We start from the raw sequence: 21,952 nt of genomic DNA on the forward strand, positions 1-21,952 counted from the left end.
CCCACCGCCATAGGAATGTGGAATTGTCCCCACTTGCCCAGAGTTGTAAATGGGAAATGAGCATTGCCTCAGTGCCTCGGTAGTGTTCATTGTAGCGGGATTGTCCTGTTGACTCGTACTGCCAGGTATTGCAGTTTTAGACATCCAGACCAGGGGGTCAGCACTGTTAGTCCGGCAGGCCGCGGTTTTACTGTTTCGCTCGTTGTGAGCAGCACATCATTCCGAGCCAGTGGCCGCGGCCGCAAGCTCACGACGAAGGTCCCAGCATGGAACCCTGCCCACGCATTTGATGATTGGCAGTGCTCAACGATGGCAGCTTCACCACAGCAGCGGCAGACGTTCCGAGCAGGGCTCGCGGACAACGCGGGCGAACGAGGCCACGCGCACGCCGCGTCGGCGAGCGGGCGCTCTCATCGTTCACGTCGGTCAATTTGAAAAAGGAGATCCACGCTTCGATCCGCCGTTGCGTGCGAGAGTCCATCTTCTTCGTCGTCACCACCACGACAGGATGAATGTCTCCCCAAGCTGCGGCCACGTCTCACGACCTTGTACGCGTGTGCACGTGGAGGTGGTGAGAAGAGGAGATTGGAACCTCATTTGCCAGTAAAAATATGATAATTGTTTTTTTACCCTTCTATCTGCAGGTATTGTGGTCTATGCAAACATGACTCCTTGTAAAAAGGTGTCAGTTTTGTTGCCAGATAGAAGGGTAAAAAGCCAATTATCATATTTTTTACTGGCAAATGAGGTTCCAATGATGTAAATGCTTACCCCGAGCTATCATACTCTGATGGTGCATTGTCTTTGAGTTGTGCGCCTTTTGGCGTCATCTGGTCCAACCCATGTGAGACTAGGCTCTAAGGAAAGCTGTCTCGGGTGTGGACCAATCAACTTCAAGGACAGTGCATATATTATCAAGTTGTGTTTTTTTGCATTATGGCTGCAGGTATTGTGGTCTATGCAAACATGACTCCTAGTAAAAAAGGTGTCAGTTTTGTTGCCAGATAGAAGGGTAAAAAAACAATTATCAAGAGGAGACTGGTTATGATCTGAGATTTCTACATCAAGCCCAAGAGTTGCTCACCATGCAATGATGCAATCGGCAAACGTATGTTGAACTTATTAACTTCTATTCACCTACTAAACCCGTAGGTGAAATAAGGTGCAAAGATCTCTCCAACTCCGGCACAGAAACTGATTCCATCGTTCCATCTCTTCGGTGGACGAAACCTTCTCGGATAGTCCATTCGTTGGCTGCCGGTGTTCACGTGGTTGCTTGTGCATGCTCTCTCGTCCGTGCACTCCTCTGCCTCCCAGTGTCATTCCAAGCGCGCGTCTCTCCACGGTTCCTCGTGCACTTTTCAGTTATTGTTGCATATTTTTGCACTCACGACCACGGCGTTTGTGAGCCATGTGCCGCAGCCGGGAGCAACACACCGATTCAAATGTGTTTTTTTCAGGCACATCAGCACGCTATGCTTCATTCCCATCACCAACGCGACTTAATTATGCGTCCGCGTGTACACTAATACCGTGCACAAGCTGTTACCCGACTCCTCGACTCGCGCTCCTTGATTGATGCCCCCCCCCACCCCCGGCTGGAACTCCGCGTTAACACTCGTGGCGCTCACGGCAGCACCAGAAGCCTTCCTGAGTCGTGAGCTAAGGGGCCGTCCATAAAGGACGTCACGCAGCTAGGGGGGGGGGGGGGTCAGATATTTGTGACGATGTGTGACGAGCGGGGGGGGATGTTTGAGAAATGTGACGTCACATCAAAATGCGCGACTTTAATAAATATAGAATTGTTATAACAACACTAATTGTTATAACAACACTCCTACAACATCAGAGTGCAGCGCCATATTAAATACGCACTACAATGACAATAGTTAAAAGCGATTTGAAGCATGCTTTATTTTAAAAATGGAAATGTTTTTTTTTTTGGGGGGGGGGCGAGCTTTGTGACGTCATATTTGTGGGGGGGGGGGGTCTGACTTTTTGTGACGAGGGGCGGGGGGTCAAAAATCGTCCAAAATCGCGTGACGTCATATATGGACGGCCCCTAAGGCCGTGGTCTCTGTGTACGACTCGATATGTCTCGTTAATCTAAGAGCCGAACAAGTTGCAGATTCAAACGTTCAAACAACAATGGAACGGGGGCTATATTACTAGTGCCGCGCAATGGCTGTTTCATTAATCTGGCTTCGTGTTACAGCCTTTGTCTTGAACTCTGAACAATTATTACTGCTGCTGCTGCCGTACGAAGCGCACATTGCGGCGATATCACAGCTGGGTTGGAGCACTCAGCTCCCACCTCGCTGCACTTGAGAACATTCAACGTGAAGCCGGTTGATTGGTGTTACAGCATCCATTGAGAACATTCAATGTAAAGGCGGTTGATTGGTGTTACAGCACCCAGTGATTCACACCGATCACTCGCTCACCGGTGGTCAGTCGACCCCTTATCACTCTATCGCTACTGCAACTTGTTCCTGTGAACTGCACTCGCTGTTCCTTCACCCATGTTGGAGACTCGGTCGACTAAACTCACTGTTTTGTTTCATCCACAATGTTCAACCATCCAACTGCAGGTCACAGCAACTCACTCACTCACTCACCTCTTAACTCACTCACCACACTGCAGGTCACAACAACTCACTCACCTCTTAACTCATTTACCACACTGCAGGCCACAACAACAACTCACTCACCTCTTAACTCACTCACCACACTGCAGGTCACAACAACAACAACTCACTCACCTCTTAACTCACTCACCACACTGCAGGTCACAACAACAACAACTAACTCACCTCTTAACTCACTCACCACACTGCAGGTCACAACAACTCACTCATTCACCTATTAACTCACTCACCACACTGCTGGTCACAACAACAACTCACTCCCCTCTTAACTCACTCACCACACTGCAGGTCACAACAACTTACTCACTCACCTCTTAACTCACTCACCACACTGCTGGTCACAACAACAACAACAACTCACTCCCCTCTTAACTCACTCACCACACTGCAGGTCACAACAACTCACTCACCTATTAACTCACTCACCACACTGCAGGTCACAACAACAACAACTCACTAACTCCCCTCTTAACTCACTCACCACACTGCAGGTCACAACAACTCACTCACTCACCTATTAACTCACTCACCACACTGCAGGTCACAACAACAACAACTCACTAACTCACCTCTTAACTCACTCACCACACTGCTGGTCACAACAACTCACTCACTCACTCACCTCTTAACTCACTCACCACACTGCTGGTCACAACAACTCACTCACTCACTCACCTCTTAACTCACTCACCACACTGCAGGTCACACCACTTCTCTTTCTGCTTCTTTCCTCGCCCTTATCGACTTTAGAACATTCTTTACATTGTCTGTTTTCCCAAACTCGAATGAGCTTGCGCAAACCGAAAAGTGGAAGCTCTTATCCATCACATCTCTTAACAGTGCTGCTTGTTGCTGCAACTTGGCGTTGTTCGAGCCGTGCACCCGGTGCCCTGCAACTGAGTAAAAAAACAACAACCCAAAAGCCAATATTTTGAGCAATAAATGTAATCCCATGGGTAGGTTGAGCTCTAGAAGCAATTCGGAGGCTCGTCTGCATGGTCTGATGGCTCGTTGATGTGTGGCGCTCTCATTCCGTCGAGGGCTAATAACGATCATCAGATAATAATATTGGACATGCACGACGGCCCAGGCGCGGTGTGATGTCGCCTTCAATGAGCTGGCATGAGAAGGGAGACGGTGACAGACGCAGGCAGCAAACGGCACAACCCACAAGTTGTACATAGCACGTACACAAAACACACACAAATACACAGTCTGTGCCCACGCGGTACATAACGTACACATACAAAAACACACAAAGTGCACGATACCACTTATAACACACAACACACACTACACACAGCAGCAGCTCCCAAGCCGTACAAAACACACAACGTAGACGCAGTCACAGGCTGCACCCGTCACACACACACACAACAAGACAAAGATGCCCCGTATAGCCTTACCAGCCTGTTGGGGCAAGTGCTGTTAGCGAGCACCTATGAAGGCCGGCATCGCACACGATGGGGTGGGTGGCCAGCACCACGCCCGTGCACACAACAACAACCGCCATTCGCCACTAAGTGGCGGTGACGTCACCACGACGCTTGTGCCAGGCCACGTGCACCTTGAGGCCACGTGAAGTGTCGAACGCCTGCTGGCAGGAGGTCACGGGGCAGACCCAGCAGGTGCCACGGGTCGACTGATCGAGATGACCGAGATGACTGGCTGATGCACCACCTGTGCCCCCTACTATACAAACTTGCTGTGCTTTAGCCGCAACAAACACACACAACAACAACAAGTTGCGCTCGCGCTGCGACTCACGAGTCGGCACACCCACTGGGGTCGCAACGCGCGCGAGGGGTCCCGCACCTGCTCCTTGACGGAGGCGAGGATGAGTGAGGCCCGCACCGTCTCCTGCGCGTCCCTCGGGGCGCGTCGCACCACCCCGGCTCCGGCCTCGGCCCCTGCCACGGCCGCGGGACTGGCCTGCATGTGTGCCCGGCTGTCGAGACACAGGGCACGTTACGTGATTGCATGTACGTGTGTACGTTGAACCTGTACTCTTTGGTTCTTTCGGTAAAGTCACGTAGGTAGAAACATTAAACGAAATAAAAATATCTTCTTGGTTCTTTCGGTAAAGTCAAGTAGAATGGAAATAATAAAATAATAAAAATAAAACATAATAAAATACAGTTCTCACGACGTTCCGGCCACAACGCAAGCAGCCGTCCTCAGGTGAAGAACAGGTCTGTAGATAAGATATGTTCTTCACCTGAGGACGGCTGCTTGCGTTGTGGCCGAAACGTCGTGAGAATTATTTATTATGTTTTATTTTTATTATTTTATTATTTCCATTCTACGTGACTTTACCGAAAGAACCAATAAGATGAATTCCTGCAGTCACGAAAGCTTTAAATCGAGAAATAAAAATAATACATCACGACGACTCGATCGCAACACCAGCGGAAAAAAATCATGCAGCAGTGGAACTGTTGAACCTCTTTCGCAACGCGCGGAATCAACCGCGCAAATCGGAGGAGCCTCGGCAAGGACAACAAACTAAACACAAAAATGAGTTTGTCAATCTGGGTGATTTTAAAGCGCGTAGCTCTCAGTGGCTTCCTAATACTGGAAGGAAGAGCGTTCCAGACGGTCGCAGAAGCCGCGCATCTGAACGCGCGCGATGCGGTGACCACCACCGGCCTTTGTTCGATGGTGAGACAAAAAGCCACCGCTGCTGAGGATGACCGGATTTCGCGTGACGGTGGTTTACGCTCCTCGGCGAGAAACGACGCAGCAGCCTCCGTGAAGGTCCGCTGGTCCTTTTTGTGCGGACCGCAATAAAGATCTCGCTTTGGTCGCGGAATTGTGCCGAAGCGGTCTTCTCCGGAACCACCGAGCCAAGCGCTCGGCCTCCCTCCTCGCCGCGTCGAGCAGTGTCACCGTCCACACGCAGCACGCGCACCGGACCGATGGGACAGCTGCCGCGATTGTCACGGTTAGCGACGCTGGTCGCTGGTCGGAGTCGATCTTCCGGCGCGGCAGTCAAGGCAACGGCGACGAGGTTTCTTAAATCCCCTCTCCTCTGCCTATCCAGCGGTATAAACGGATACACGACGGTGGATCGATAGGTCGGCGTATGTTGAATGTACATAGCCAACCGTGATAATCGGAGATGCGTGATGGAGTAAAGTGTGGATACTCATGATTCTTCGAAGAGGCCAGCATGGAAGAGTAGGCCAAATACCACCCATATGGGCTCCCATGAGCCCCCTCTTTGTGGAGGCCCTTATACGAGCAGTGGCACGTGCGCGTAGATTGCGGGGCCGCATCGTTACCCCTTTTAATCAAATCAATACCGGTCTGAGATTATAACACACGGGGAGTGAAACCTTCACACCTTACCGCAGTTCACACTGCGGATTACTTAGAGCAATGTGATACGGGGTGAATGAAGGATGGGCCGTTAAAACTGCGTAAAATTATTGTGTTTGTCGGTTTAGGATTTAATATTTAAACACACTGCCACTGTAAGGTTGGTTTAATGGGCGGGTAAAGGATGCATGAGCTCAGTACAAGTGTTACATTTGTTAGTTTGTACTTCGGGTAAAGTGCACGCACGCACGCACGCAGCAGCAGCAGCGTGTTCATGCACGAAGCACTGCTCCCAGTGTGAAATTTCACGGGAATATAGTTTAAAATTCCATTATTGATGAATACTGATGAATGTTAATGGAACCAATACATAAGAGGCACAGTCCTGGTGAAATCGTATTGAGTTATTGGTAAAAAAACATGCTGCATTAATCAGTTGTATTCGTATAAGCAGATTGCTTTATTTATTTGTTTGGCTCACATTGAGTGAAAGCCTGTCACAAGTGTGTCTTGTGCCGCCTTATCTTCGCATTATCGCCCATTCTTTCCATCTCGCAGCAGGACAATGTTAGTCATTCTCCACTGGAGCTACGCATAAATAAAGGCGATGGGGTGGGATTCCGTTTCACGGTCTCCCAACCGGACATTATTAAATCCATAACGACCACGACACGACATCAGCCTCGAACAGCTCTGCGCCTACACCACCATCCGACGTCAGAACACCAGTGCTTTGTGACACAACGCGCACGGTGCCGTCTCTCGCAGGGGCAGGCAATCAGCTGACCCCATCACGACGCAGGACAAACGCTGCCCCCTCTCCCACTATCCAGGCACACAGAGCATCAGCCGAATGAAATCCTACACCAATCACTTCCTCGCCCGTTTCCTCGATGCACGCATTTAAATTAACGCGTGTACCCTCGGGGTATGGCGTGGTGGGTTGAGCCGTTGTATAATATTGTGAAGTGAGTGAACCTGACGATGCACCATGATTGCCATGTTTCACTGCAAGAATGAGCAGATAATTCCATCTTATATACAGCACCTCCTCTCATCCTGTCTCACATACCCATGATTTAGTTCCCTGTCTATGCCAACCTTCTACGTTAAGATACATGAGAGTGTAAAGCGCACTAAACGTCTGGAGACAGAATCTGAAATCTGAGCAGTGCTGGGGGGCCGCGTGCATAGGAGCCGGTGTTGTTTTGACAGCCAATTGAGGCTGCTCATCAAACCAATGTTGAGAATAAATCATCAGAGCAGTTAAAACATCGCAACCGGCGATCGCCAGATGGGTTTTTTTTGTGTTATTTCTAGGCCGGTGTTTTCGTTCGAATCCATTACATTCGTGTGGCCCCCACCCACGCCTGTGTTTACAGCGCTCCTGAGTGCACGGTGGGCGTAATGTGCCCCTGCTCATTACTGCCGCATTCCTCGAGGAAACAAAGCGCACTAATTGAAAGCGCTCTCGAGCCACTATCGTGGGACGTGCACCTGCTCGCCACCGGCTCGCACGCACGCTGCCGAGCAAGCGAAACGGCGTGCTCCTTGGCTGCTCGGTCGTGCCGAGGTTGCCCCCTGTAGCGAGATAGCGGGCAGAGCGAAATGCAATCTGCCGCAGCTCATGGTGGACGGCGGTGTGATAAGCGTCGCTCAGCCACCAATGGTCACGAGCAGCGTCCCACGGTAAAAAAAAAACCGGGATACGACCACGCGCGGGGCTCGAACCCAGGTGAGTTTGGCGGCGTCATTCGTAGCCAGGAGAGAGACTCGCAGAGAGGACCAGCAAAATGGAGGCAGGGGCCCCGTGACCCCAACCCCCTCCTTACGCATCACGGCACATGATGGATGCCTTTGCGAGGCACGATATTGAATTAAACGTCATCCGGCAACCGCACGGAAGTCCGACGATGATGTCCGTGTCGTACGTGGGCGGGTGCGCGCACGGCGAAACGCAAAGGAGGCGCGCACGCTGCCCGGGCGGCCGGCCTCTGCGGGAACACGGCGCAATTCATCATCTCGGCTCCCTTGCCGGGTCTCTCGCGCTGAGATTTCATTTCCATCGGCCGTATGCATTTGACCCCTACGCATATGAGCCACCCCCCACCCACCCCCTCCCCAAAGCACATATTCAGATCCCTGCCCCGAGGGCGGAACTGAGAACGAGAGCCGAAGGCATCAAGGCGAGCCGAGTTCGTATATACCATAGAACAAGCCCGACACGGCCGACGCACTCCAACAACCGACGCGATGGCCAAACACAGCCTCCATTTCCCTCCACGAGTCGCCCACAGCGGCCGCCCCACACGTACAACCCCACACCGACCGCCCCACACGTACAACCCCACACGTACAACCCCACACGTACAGCCCCACACGTACAGCCCCACACGTACAGCCCCACACGTACAGCCCCACACCGACCACCCCACACCGACCACCCCACACGTACAGCCCCACACGTACCGCCCCACACGTACAGCCCCACACGTACCGCCGCGCTCCTTCGGGGGCGTCTCTGTGCGTGCTCTCCGCGCAGCAGCTCCCCCGCCTGCGCCGGCGAAGAGCCCCTTCGCTCTCCCCGTCCGTCCCCTCCTCTCTTCCCCTCACCTCGCGGCTGCGCCTCCCTCCGCCCAGCCCCAAATCAGAATCCTTCAGCCTCCATCTCCCTGCGCCCGCCGACTCACGGCCGCTCCCTCCCTCTCGCCTCCTGAACGGAGGAGCCGGGGGGGGTGGGGGCTGAGCGTGGAGGAGCAAGATGAGAAGGGGGAGCCGATGGGGTTGCTGGCCAGCACAGGGGCCGTCCCAGGCAGGTCCCCCCCCCCTTACCCACCCTCCCCTCGCCCCTTTCTCGGTGCTGCGCAATGGACGGCCGAGCCGCGCGGGCAACAGCAGCACTATCGTAAGGGGGTAATCACGAGCTCGGGCTGCGGCTCCATTAGCCGGAGCACAAGCACAGCGCACCGGACCCCAGCAACAGCAGCGTCTTGGCACGCAGGCTTGCGAACGGCTTAGAGCATAATAGACACACACACACACGCGCGCGCGCGTGCACGTAGGCAGCACGAGTGCACATGCACGCATCCCTTGCCGCACGCTCTCATGTTCGATACCCCTCGTGTTGTGTTCAACATCGACAACAACAAACAACGGTGGCCGTGCCGTTCGCGAACAAATTGCCGAAATCATGACTCGCTCACCTGACAAAACACCGGCGTAGTGACTGCAGCGCGTAACGCTGAAGGTGTTGCCGCTGGGCCCACGGCTCTGACGGCTCGCCCGACAGTCACCCGCGTTCGCTGCGTGTGGTGGCCAGCTCGGTCGAGTATTCAGCACCCCCACGCCGGCGGACAGCGACTGCACCACCTCTCCCCTCCCCGCGTGAGCGCCCACCCACCCACCCACCCTGCAGGCCACGTCCACCGGTTTGTGATCGTATAAAACAAAAAAAACTAAAACATTTATTTGCGGCGTGATGTCACTGACGCTGGCCGTTCAGATCTTTCGCAAAGCAGCGCGTTGTAGCCTGCGTTTGTAGGACGGTCCGCTCAAGGAGGTGATGTCACAATCCTGCTTCTGCGATCACCCCCTGCAAGTAGCCGGCACATTCACATTGGGGCGGGGGGGAGGCGGCCGCTGCACTTGCCACCGCCGCCCGTACAGAATTATCGTCGCACCGACGTGGTTGGAATTTGTTGTTGCTGTTGTTGTTATTGTTGTTGCCACCACGTGAAGCGAACCACCGAACGCGATGGGGGTGGGAGGGCGGCGTCTTCTCGTTGAGCGCGGTCGTTTGTGATGAGGCGTCCGTCCATCGACTCGCTTGACCGTGGAAACTCCGGTGCACTGTATTCACAAGGCGAGGGACTGAACCCCAGATTTGAATACAGCTTTCAGCGGTGCCGGCTTAGTGACGTAACCGCTGCGGTCGAGCGGTTGACAGCTCCCCCCGCTTCACCTTTATAACGCCCTTCCCCGCGGATTGCAATCATCACAGCAGAATTAGAATATTCATTTATCCGGGAGGAATCCGATGAGCTATGAAGATCTGTTTTTCACAGACAGTTACAGCGAACAAACAATGCATTAAACGCGTGCGGTGTATAGAAAAGGTAAGCAAGTCTCTGAAAATACATACTTGAAATGAGTGTGTGTGTGTATAACACTGGACATACAGATTCCATTGAATTAATGTCACCAATTCACCGGGAACAGGCCGGATCTTGCCAAATCTCCGAGGCTAAGCAGGCTGGGGCCTGGACAGTGCTTGGCTGAGCGAACACCGTGTGTAACAGGCGTTATAGGCTGGGCAGCAGAGGACAGTTGATTGTTGTACTGTACGTGCACGCCCCCTCCCCTTCGTCTATGCTCCCCGCCTTCACCAACCCGCAGTGACCAGCGCGGCGAAGTATGGTCAAAGCAACCTCTGCCCCCCGTAAGGTGTGTCCACGTGGCAGCGTGCTGAAGAAGCGTTGTAGAACTAGACGATGTTCACCGACGAACAATCCGCAGGGGGTCAGTGTCTCCGCACCCTTGGCGAGTGGCGAGCTAAAACCCTTACGGATTAAAGCTTTCGTGATTGCAGGAATTCATATTCTTGGTTCTTTCGGTGAAGTCATGTAGAAGGGAAACAATAAAATAGTAAAAATACAACAATCAAATTCTCACGACGTTTCGATTTCAACACAAGCAATCATCATCAGGTGTGAAAACCACACCGGAGTTCCGCGCGATTTTTGCCGGAAATTCCACCGCTGTTGTTTTCCCCAATAAAAGTCTTTTTTGTGTGTGTTTTTTTTATTTCAACCGATAATAAAGCTTCCACGAGTTCCTGCTTTGAAAGGCTCGTGTCTGCCCCGAAGTAAATGGTTGTTGTCACCGGTTATAAAATGTCGCGTGCTCGTTGTCGACTCGTGCGCAATAAAATAAAAATAAAGCATGTGTACGCGTGCTTGAAATTAGCGTGAGAGACAGAAAGAGGGACAGATGGGTAAGAAAACATTTCTGCGTGAGACAAAGTGATTGCCATGTAAAGTTGTAAGCGATGACGACCGGCGGTGGAGCTCAATGACGGAGTGACAGCCAAAGGTGTGGAACGCGCTCGAGAGTACAGTTACCACGGAGAAAACAAGAATGAAATCGGCTCTAGTGCAGCTGCTAGACAGACGGTCACATCGAAGGTCCGTGGGCGATGGCACACATCAACGGCAGAGCAGGCGTCGTGGGTGTTGTAGCGGCGCGGGCTTTGGCAGCGGTGTGTGTGCATTGAGTTTCTCCACGACTACAGCTGCTGCTGCTGGATACGAGTGGGGATGGGGCTGGCTGAGGGATGGAGGGGATTCCGGATCGCCGCGTGTGTGTCGTCGTCCCCCCCCCACCCCCGTTGAGCCTTGGAAGAGTCTCTGATGTCGTGAGGTGTGGCGTCGTGGTGCGGTCTCCTCTATTCGACACGGATGGTCTCCTGTGAAGCCCTTTCGCCATCGAAAGTCTGCCCTGGCAGATCAACTGAACAGAATCAAGAATATGAATTTATTTATTCTGGAGGAATCCGATGAGCTATTAAGCTCCTTATATATATAGCTGCGTGGATAGGATGTCTATCCTGGGCCGTTCAACACCAACGTGAAGTTCCGCTTGTGATTTTGAACGAGGGCAACGCGTTCGCTCACGACATTGAATTGAAGAGTTGTTGCGGAGGTGCAGCTGCAGCGCATTCGAGGACGTGATTTGAACGTCATTATTTCTCTCTCTCTCTCATTAGCAAAGCCAAGCAGTGGTTGGCTATGTCGCACGCGGCCTGTAACCCAGCACTGTGGAGGCAACGAGGGGGTTGGTGGACCACGCACAGATGTTACCAAACTCTCCTTCCATTGTCCCTGGCTCGCCAGGAGAAGGCGGTACAGCAAAGTGGACTCATCTCCATCTGTGCACATCGGTACGGGGAGGGAGTGTTTCCCTCCGGTTCCCCCCTCCCACGTGGTATAATAAACACAACTCGTCATTTATTGCCCGGACATTTAAAAAAAAAATTAAAGAAAAACAAAAATTATTAACGAATCAGCGAGCCTTCTTGCTGGATAAATAAGTAAATGACACTTTGCATGAGCACCTGAAGACAGTGGTAGTGGTGGTAGTAGTGGTGGTGTGTGTGGCCCACGTCTGCGAAGGAGAGACAAACTCAACGAGCAAAGAGCTTCACAGCTCATCGGATTCACGCCTCCCTCGTGCCGGGCCGCCGTGACGTCACCGCGTAACGCGCGCCACGTGACCGCTGGCGCCCACTGCTTCCGGGTGAGAGGAGGAGGAGGAGGTGGCGGCGTCGTCGTCGTCGCGATGATTTCCTGGCGGTGAGTGACGCTGCCCCATCGCTGCCCCATCACTGCCCCCATCGCTGCCCCATCGCTATCCCCTCGCTACCCCCCTCGACTGCTCGCCCCATCACCCTCCTCACTCGTGTCGCCTATCCGTGCCTCTCCCGCTGCCCCCCGACCCTTCGCCCTCGTTGAATCGTCTCCGAGCTGCAAGGCCGACACCCGCGCGCTCTCGCGGCTGCCCTTGCTGCCCTCGCCTGCCCCCTGTCCTTGTGAACTGCGCCCTCGATCCCCCCCCCCTCGCTACTCTGCACTGCCCTCCCTCCCTACACTTGCCCTCCGCCGCCCTCAACAATTCTCATCCCCAAGGGCCTGAACATCAGGGCGAGTTTCCTTCCTCGTCCCCGACTAGGCCGCTGTTGTGATCACAGGTAATAGGGGCGAGTGTTGTAGTGATCACAGGTAATAGGGGCGAGTGTTGTAGTGATCACAGGTAATAGGGGCGAGTGTTGTAGTATCACAGGTAATAGGGGCGAGTGTTGTAGTGATCACAGGTAATAGGGGCGAGTGTTGTAGTATCACAGGTAATAGGGGCGAGTGTTGTAGTGATCACAGGTAATAGGGGCGAGTGTTGTAGTATCACAGGTAATAGGGGCGAGTGTTGTAGTATCACAGGTAATAGGGGCGAGTGTTGTAGTATCACAGGTAATAGGGGTGAGTGTTGTAGTATCACAGGTAATAGGGGCGAGTGTTGTAGTATCACAGGTAATAGGCTGAGTGCTGTCGTGATCACAGGTAATAGGGGGCGATTGCTGTAGTGAACACATGTTATTCGTGTGTAATGGTGAGTGAGTGAGTGCTGTAGTGAACACATGTTATTCGTGTGTAAGGGTGAGTGAGTGCTGTAGTGAACACATGTTATTCGTGTGTAAGGGTGCGTGAGTGCTGTAGTGAACACATGTTATTCGTGTGTAATGGTGAGTGAGTGAGTGAGTGCTGTAGTGAACACATGTTATTCGTGTGTAAGGGTGAGTGAGTGCTGTAGTGAACACATGTTATTCGTGTGTAAGGGTGCGTGAGTGCTGTAGTGAACAAACATCTGGGGTCAGCTTTGTGTTCACGGGTGAGGTGTGGAGTTGTAGTCGTGGCTATGGTACCAATGTGAAAGTTGTCATCGTTCTAAAATTCACGAATGTCCTCTGATGTCTGTGAATAGATTTCTGAATGCGCTCAGTTTTACACATGTTGCTCAATACGTCCAATCATTTTCATAGTTCTGTCAAACATTTTAACTTCATTGAGGGATAAAGATGTGTTGGCGATTTTACTGAAATGAAGGAGCCATTCACTTGTCTGACACAGGTGACAGGTAGAGCTGAGTATATGAAATTACAATCACTTTGGTTCAGTATCACTGATGTGTGTCTTTTGGCTGCAGGTGGTGACTCAAGTAATGGCAAGTGTTGATGAAAACTCCAGCCTCGGAGGCAAGGTTGGGGCCAGGAAGGACTTTGCTAGCTCGGAAATTGACACCAACAAGTCAGAAGTGAAACCTTCAAATGTTGATGATTTAAGTGACACAGCTGTTGGCAACAGCCATTCAGCCATTCCCTGTAAAGTCTGTGGCACGGTAAAGGAACAGGGCGACCTTACCCCCCAAGACTCGGGACAGCAGCGCCGACTCGCTAAGAGCAAGAGTTACGCTAACAGCAATGAGAATATTGCCTCTGAAAGTCCACCCGAAGAGAGCGATTTGAAGGGAGACGCAGGCACATACGACTTGAGCACTGAGCATTGGCCTGAGGCGGCAGGAGAGTCGGAGATGGGTCAGTCGTTAACTGGCTGCATTGGGAGCAAAGTTTTTCACGACGATCGCGAAACAATCCACCAACGGTAAAAACAAACACCTTACATACACCCTCGTACCGTTATTGTTAGAAACAATTGCACTCTCTTTAATTTAATTCGCTGAGCAGACGGACGTCTGAGATGCTTTGTGTGTGTTTTGGAGCCGTAACCGGGAGATGTTGCATATTCAACGTGATTTATTGTTTAATATGATAGGCCCAAATAATTTAACACTCTATAAGATGCGCTACTTATTACATTGGAATAACAATCAAAACATAAATTTCGATTTAAAGCTTTCGTGACTGCAGGGATTCGTCTTCTTGGTTCTTTCGGTAAAGTCACGTAGAAGGGAAATAATAAAATAATAAAAATAAAACATCTAATTAAATTCTTACGACGTTTCGGCCACAACACAAGCAGCCGTCCTCAGGTGAAGACAGAGCTAGCTGAAAGACAACGCTCCAATGAACACTGCTCAGCTTGGCAGCGTATTTTAAGCTGGGTGGTAGGAGAAGAGCGCCTTGACAAAGGAGTTTACATATCAACAGAAGAATTTAGCATTGAATAAGCTGTGTTAACGTGAGAGAATTAGCAGGATGTTAAAGTCAGAAATTAGCATGGAACTGGGGGATTAGCATGATGTTAATGTGTGGAATTGGCATGTAACTGGTCACGGAAGTGGCTATATTAAAGTCAGAGTTTACATATCAACAGAGGCAAAACATTGCACAGCATTGAACGCATTATTACTGATGTAATCAAGTACATGCTGTTCTCAAAGTATCCCCCCTGCTCATCTCTCATTTCTTTGAATTTGTGTACCCAAAGTTTAATTTGTTATCAGAGAATCTCACTCATTACACCTTTTCTTTTAAAGGTATTTAAAAAAAAATATTTTCCATCAACAACAATTATAATTAATTGCATTGGAAGTGGTGCATAAGCACAAGGTGACATAAAAAAGATATATATATAAGGTACCAACAATATAATAGTATTTTAATACAAAACATATTGACCACAGCGGTGAAGGCGAGACTGGAAAAAAGGGCGGCAAGGATGAACTCCACCACATGGGCAATGCTGCCAAAGGCCACAAAGACCTGGATTACAAAGAAGATTATCCTAAGAAGAGGGAAAGACAGCACATTCAGGAAAGGTGGAATGACACCACCGGCAGGCCGCCGCAGGGCGGGGGAAACGGGCCTCATACCGACGACCAAGACGAGAGTGGTTTGGTTCAGAGCCTCTCCCACCAGTGAGTTGTGAGCTCTGTCTCTGACTATGAATGTGTGCCATCACCCACGAACCTTCAATGTAACCGTCTATCTAGCAGCTGCACAAGAGCCGATTTCATTCTTGTTTTCTCCGTGGTTACCGTACTCTTGAGTGCGTTCCTCACCTTTGGCTGTCACTCCGTCATTAAGCTCCACCGCCGGTCATCATCGCTTCCGACTTTACTTGGCAATCACTTTGTCTCACGCAGCATATTTTTCTCACCCATCTGTCCCTCTTTCTATCTATCACGGTAATTTCAAGCATGCGTATACATGTTTTTATTGCAAACTTTTCAGCGTATGACTCTTCTTCTGATTTTCAACCTTTCCCACCACTTTAAATGCACAGTCCATAACATTGATATGCCAGTATGTTATCTATTACATTATTAGGCTACCATAAAAGTGGTGACATTCGTTTTATCGGATTTGCTTATCGAAGACATTTTAACCTTTGTTATTTTCAGGTAGTCTTTGAATTTGTTGGGACAATGATATGATGATAAAATACGCTAAATGTATACATAAAGTATCCCCTACTAAATTAAGATGAAGTGAATTATAACATCATAATGGGTGTCTAATACAAACGCAAATCAAATATGCAGAGTCGATAAGATTGGTTAGTTTGTCGTTCATGAGGAATTAGAGATGAGAGTGCCTTTGAGAATTCACAGCCAGCAAAGGCATGAAAATATTGACTACCCTTTTCAACAGAAGGAATATTGTATATAGATGTGGAAAAGCCCAAATGGTGAAATTCGTAATGAGATTAACTTGATTGTAAAGGGACAATCCCCAAACAGTTTATTTGTTTATTTTGTAATCACACTTTGTTTTTAAACATACTGTACATTATTCAATTAAAACATCTCCAACTAATTTTTTTGGAACATGTAGAGTGGCGAGTTTGGCTCCCAGCTATGGCTAATATCAAAGCAAGTGATGTATGAACTGGTGTGGGCCACCTTTTTACCATCCCTGCACTGACCAGCATGATGAAGCTTAGTAAAACAATCCCAATAATCGATGTGGCGTTGGGAGCCCTTAATCCAGAAGTGAGTTGACAATGGCCTGTTAATTATTTTGTATTGCCTTATTAAAATATGTTGTGCTTTTGAATTGTTTTAATGTTGCTGTGTTTTACGTTTCTTGAAGGGAGGAAGATATGTATCGGAGTGAAGGTACAATAGGTAATTGCCATCCTTATTACCAGTTTAATTGAAGGATTGTTTTTAGTAATGTACCTATTGTATTGTTGGAGGTACTTCAAAACAATGGTAAAACGAGGGTTGGTAAATAACGGTTTAAACTATTTCTGCCACCCATCTATGCACGTAAAGCTGACTTCTGCCAAGTGATTCTGGTACAAAGTTAAATTGGTGAATTACTTGGGCCACTACTGATCTCTCATTGCCGTGCTGCGCCGCTTGTGCCGCTGTCTCCGAGGCAGGGTCATTGATGGGTGCGCCATCCCCATCGGAGAGGATGATTATGCTGTTTATTGTGAATGATCCCAATGCGTCCCAAGAAGCCGAGGGGCATTTGTTTGCAGTCTCTGTGAAACATTTCCTCGCAGAGATATTGTGCTAGCAACCCAAACATGTGCATTGATTGTGTCGCTTGGTGTATGCTTGAACATGCACTGTTGTTTTAATCACATTAACATGAATTATCCCCCAGACAAAATATCGATTGGAGAAAGGAGAGAATTGGTTGATTATTCGTGTCAGGAATGGAAAGGGTCCACGGCTAAAACCAAAAAGATTAAAAAGGTGCACGCACGGACGCAGATGGCACATGCTCATTTTCCTCTCCGATTTATGAGTTTTAGTTGAAGTCGTTCAGGCAAGTCCTGTAATTACATCCCAGTGTCGTGATGTTTCTCACCCATGCAGGCGTACCTGGAACTGTCCAGCAAAGGCTACTTTGACATACGGAGAGTGAGGGGAGACAACTACTGTGGGCTGAGGGCCACGCTCTTTCAGGCTTTTTGTAAACAAATTAAGATATTTGACTCCACGGTGCAGATAACCGAGGTGGGTAAAACTTGCGCACGTGCCCTGCAGTGGACATCGTTTCGTGTCTATCCAAAACCCCAGTCTGAATGCCGTGTGGTTTTGTTTTTTCAGCTTCCAAATTTATTAAATCAGAGAAATAAAGGGCTCATTGAAAATTGGACCTTTGCTAATCGTGAAGCCAAGGACAGGCGCAACCAGGCGAGCTTGGTTATCTGCTTGCAAAACCTAAAGAATGAGGTAGGGGTCCCGACAATCCCTTTCACTCTGACACTGTATACAATCTTTGGAGTTTTTGTTAAATCTATGTTGAGATATATTTTGGTTTTTCTGTTAATAACATCGAATTATTGAAGTATACACAAGCTAGTGACATTTACACGTGTGAATTCATTTCATTAAGCAGTTTAGGTTCGTTATATGATTAAAGCAGTTGATGCGTTTTCTCATATTACCCTTCGTTTGTGCACAATGATGACCCGCAGTGGCTGAAGGCATACACTTATCAGCTAGCCGATACAGAGAACTTTTGTAAGGATCTCTTCAACCAGCTGGGCGTGACTGAGTGGCGCCTTTATGAGGCTGTGAAGCTGCTCATGCTGTGGAAGGCGATGGACCTCTTTGAAATGCAGAAGCGTCGGGGAGGACGTGCCGCTCTTTGCCACGCTCATGTTTGCGCGCGAGACGTCGCTCAACCCCCACTCTTTCCTGCTCAATCACCTCAACCACGTGGGCAGCTCCGGCGGCCTGGAACAGGTGAGATTGTGGTTGGCGCACATGCTGAGATGGACGAACCTTGCGCCGCGTGCGTGAGCGCGGGGCGCCTGGCGACGAGGTTGAGCCTGCGGCGATGCAAGTCCAGCCATCGCCATCCTCGGCCTGGCCTGGCCTACGTGTAGCGATTCTTACCGGGCAACACAAAGCAACGCCCGCGTAATGGTTCACCTGTTTGAACCGGCGAATCGCTGCGAGCGTCTTACGGAACATCCAAGTTAGAATAGAGAATCGTTGGGTATTTAAAGTGATGCGATGTCACTTTACGTGACCCCTCCTGAAACGATTGCACGGTTGTCTCGTGTGGCATCAAGCGTGCTATACATGATCATAACTGATTGGCCCATGCCAGACCCTACCTTGAAATATAATTCGAAACAGCAGTTCATCAGCCTTCACAGACTGACTCGGGCAACAATGTTTGGCAACAGCTCACTGTTATCGCTTTAACAAAAAATCGCTACGTATGGACCGGGGTTCACACTTGCTTTTGTCGCTGCCTTTGTGGTGCGCGTACACTTGTTCGCAGGTGGAGATGTGCCTCCTGGGCTACACTCTGGGCATCACCATCCGTGCCTTTCGGCTGTACATGTTTGGCACGGAGGAATTTCAGGTGTGCTACCCGGAGAGCGAACCTGCACGTGGTGGGGGCGCGGTAGAGCGACCCGAGGTCGCAATCGTCACCGAGGACGACCGACACTACAACGTGCTTCTGCCGTCGCCCGACCAACCACCTCTTGGTCACAGCAAGCAACCACCGTTTGGGAACAGCAACCATCCACCACTTGGTGACAGCAACCAACCACCGCATGGGCATAGCAACCAACCACCGCATGGGAACAGCTACCAACCACCGTTTGGGCATAGCAACCAACCACCGCATGGGCATAGCAACCAACCACCGCATGGGCACAGCAACCAACCACCACTTGGTGACAGCAACCAACCACCGCATGGGCATAGCAACCAACCACCACTTGGTGACAGCAACCAACCACCGCATGGGCATAGCAACCAACCACCGCATGGGAGCAGCAAGCAACCACCGCTTGGTAACAGCTACCAACCACCGCATGGGAACAGCAAGCAACCATCGCTTGGTGACAGCTACCAACCACCGCATGGGAACAGCAAGCAACCACCGCTTGGTGACAGCTACCAACCACCACATGGGAGCAGCAAGCAACCACCGCTTGGTGACAGCTACCAACCACCGCATGGGAACAGCAAGCAACCATCGCTTGGTGACAGCTACCAACCACCGCATGGGAGCAGCAAGCAACCACCGCTTGGTGACAGCTACCAACCACCGCATGGGAGCAGCAAGCAACCATCGCTTGGTGACAGCTACCAACCATCGCATGGGAGCAGCAAGCAACCACCGCTTGGTGACAGCTACCAACCACCGCATGGGAGCAGCAAGCAACCACCGCTTGGTGACAGCTACCAACCACCGCATGGGAACAGCAAGCAACCATCGCTTGGTGACAGCTACCAACCACCGCATGGGAACAGCAAGCAACCATCGCTTGGTGACAGCTACCAACCACCGCATGGGAGCAGCAAGCAACCATCGCTTGGTGACAGCTACCAACCACCGCATGGGAGCAGCAAGCAACCACCGCTTGGTGACAGCTACCAACCACCGCTTGGGAGCAGCAAGCAACCACCGCTTGGTGACAGCTACCAACCATCGCATGGGAACAGCAAGCAACCACCACTTGGTGACAGCTACCAACCACCGCTTGGGAGCAGCAAGCAACCACCGCTTGGTGACAGCTACCAACCACCGCATGGGAGCAGCAAGCAACCACCACTTGGTGACAGCTACCAACCATCGCTTGGGAGCAGCAAGCAACCATCGCTTGGGAACAGCAAGCAACCATCGCTTGGTGACAGCTACCAACCACCGCATGGGAGCAGCAAGCAACCACCGCTTGGTGACAGCTACCAACCATCGCTTGGGAACAGCAAGCAACCATCGCTTGGTGACAGCTACCAACCACCGCATGGGAGCAGCAAGCAACCACCGCTTGGTGACAGCTACCAACCATCGCTTGGGAGCAGCAAGCAACCACCGCATGGGAGCAGCAAGCAACCATCGCTTGGGAACAGCAAGCAACCACCGCTTGGGAGCAGCAAGCAACCATCGCTTGGGAACAGCAAGCAACGGGCACGCTCGCCGCACACTTCGTAGTTACGTGGAGGCGAATGTCTCGTGACAAAAATAATTTAACAGTTTCTGCATAGTTGCCAATATGACGATTTGGTGTATTATTGTTGATATATATACACACTGGCTGGTGCAGTCGGACGTGCGGGGCAGTGGTGGTAAGCGCAGTGGTTCACACGGCGTGCTGCAAACCCCCCCCCCCCCCCCCGCGGGCTGAATTGTGATTTGTGACCACGGCTAAAATTGGTGGCGAGTGACATTGGAACAGATCTTGGTCCCCCCCTCTCTTGTGAATAATGCTTAGATGACCACCATGCATACGAGGAGTTTCAAGGCTACAGGGCTACATTGTGGGCAGACAATGTTAAACTGCACTCCCTCACCCTCGGGAATTAGCTCACTGCCTTCAGCCCACATTGCCACGAGAGTGTGGTGGCCTTCATCCAGCAGTGGATTGGTCATGGCTGAAGACGAAGTGAAAAAGCGGTGGACAGTACACCCACCTGTTGCCATTTGCACATCGTTCAGCAACTTCATCTCAATGTCTCGATTTTGTACAGCGAGGAAGTTATTGTACTTAGACTTTTTTTTGGTGGTTGAAAAAAGAATGTGCTCCAGCATGTTTTATCTGATGCATTCATCCGTTTCACACAGAATAGTATTTTTTTAAGGCATTACAATTCGCCGAAGCTCTTGCAAGCTTGGCAAGAGGTACGGGACGTGTGCTGAACGCAGTGCGGGTGTTTCTTTTTGTCGTTGCGCTTAAGAAATTGTTTAGGGTATCTTTTTTGTTGCATATTTTCATGCAGTTACTCTGCCAGAATAACAAATAAAGGGATAAAGGAAAAATCTGTTCTCGTGTGATTATAATTGATACATAAGTATTAATAAAGTCAACTTAAAGTGAATTAAACACGGCTGCAATCGTCATTAGTTGATTCACATTCAGTATGTTTTCCCTAATGAGACGGTACTTTCAGAGGCAAGGGGCAGCGATGGCAATCGTTGTCAATTGCTATTAATTATTCACACTTCAAAAGTATCTTCATATCCAACACGGTGGTGTGACGCATGCATGTGTGTCTATGCATGGAAACATTGGTCATTAGGTGAGTGACCGATTTTCAGAAGTTCTCAGCACTGCAGTGAGAACATGTAAGGTGACGCCACTGCCATATCAGGTGGGAACCCTTTCATACCAACACTGCACAGCCCTGCTAACTCTGTTAGAAGTATTCGTCTAGCTTCCATTTCCCTCGAATTTAGGCTCGCTCATAGCCGGATACAGGGCTGGGACTTTCCAGCTCACTGCACGTGGAGTTCCTGGTGTGCTCTCGGAACCTGGGTTAACACATTCCTGCGGGGGGAGCTGGAAGGAACGTTGGGTTGCTCGGTCAATGGCCAGGGTCAACGGCGGCGTGGTGTATTCCGCAAATATACCCAACTGTGAGGGTGGGCACAAGCCGGCGTGAGTAGGTTAAACGTTGAGTTTTATAAGGACACCACGGGGTGACCAGCCCCTCCCACCCCCCACCCAGCCCCACCCTCCCCACCCAGCCCCTCCCTGCACGACGGA

General features: G+C 50.6%; 2 protein-coding genes across 3 annotated transcripts in view; one reads left to right on the plus strand and one right to left on the minus strand.

Moving 5' to 3' along the window:
• The window catches only part of LOC133345304 (catenin delta-2-like), a 46,980-nt gene extending 37,662 nt beyond the window's left edge, over nucleotides 1-9,318 (minus strand). Inside the window, exons 1-2 of one of the 2 annotated variants that reach the window (XM_061555946.1) lie at nucleotides 9,173-9,318; nucleotides 4,464-4,596 (exon numbers count right to left, since the gene is read on the minus strand). In XM_061555946.1, coding sequence (XP_061411930.1) covers nucleotides 4,464-4,586 — 123 coding nt within the window. In that variant the 5' untranslated portion in view covers nucleotides 4,587-4,596; nucleotides 9,173-9,318. Of the gene's footprint in view, nucleotides 1-4,463; nucleotides 4,597-8,466; nucleotides 8,723-9,172 lie in introns of those variants that run through there. The other variant, XM_061555944.1, reaches the window with a different exon arrangement.
• A 2,929-nt stretch (nucleotides 9,319-12,247) lies between these two features.
• On the plus strand, nucleotides 12,248-21,283 carry LOC133345305 (uncharacterized). The gene is given in 10 exon segments (XM_061555947.1): nucleotides 12,248-12,319; nucleotides 13,722-14,176; nucleotides 15,159-15,392; nucleotides 16,570-16,604; nucleotides 17,095-17,186; nucleotides 17,310-17,450; nucleotides 17,544-17,669; nucleotides 17,915-18,067; nucleotides 18,069-18,185; nucleotides 18,733-21,283. Coding segments are annotated over 9 exon segments (3,006 nt in total). The 5' UTR covers nucleotides 12,248-12,319; nucleotides 13,722-13,736; the 3' UTR covers nucleotides 20,401-21,283.
• The last annotated feature ends 669 nt before the right edge of the window (nucleotides 21,284-21,952 follow it).

This window comes from Lethenteron reissneri, chromosome 21 (assembly GCF_015708825.2).
Source record: "Lethenteron reissneri isolate LAM-NWPU_2019-01 chromosome 21, ASM1570882v1, whole genome shotgun sequence".
NCBI lineage: Eukaryota > Metazoa > Chordata > Hyperoartia > Petromyzontiformes > Petromyzontidae > Lethenteron > Lethenteron reissneri.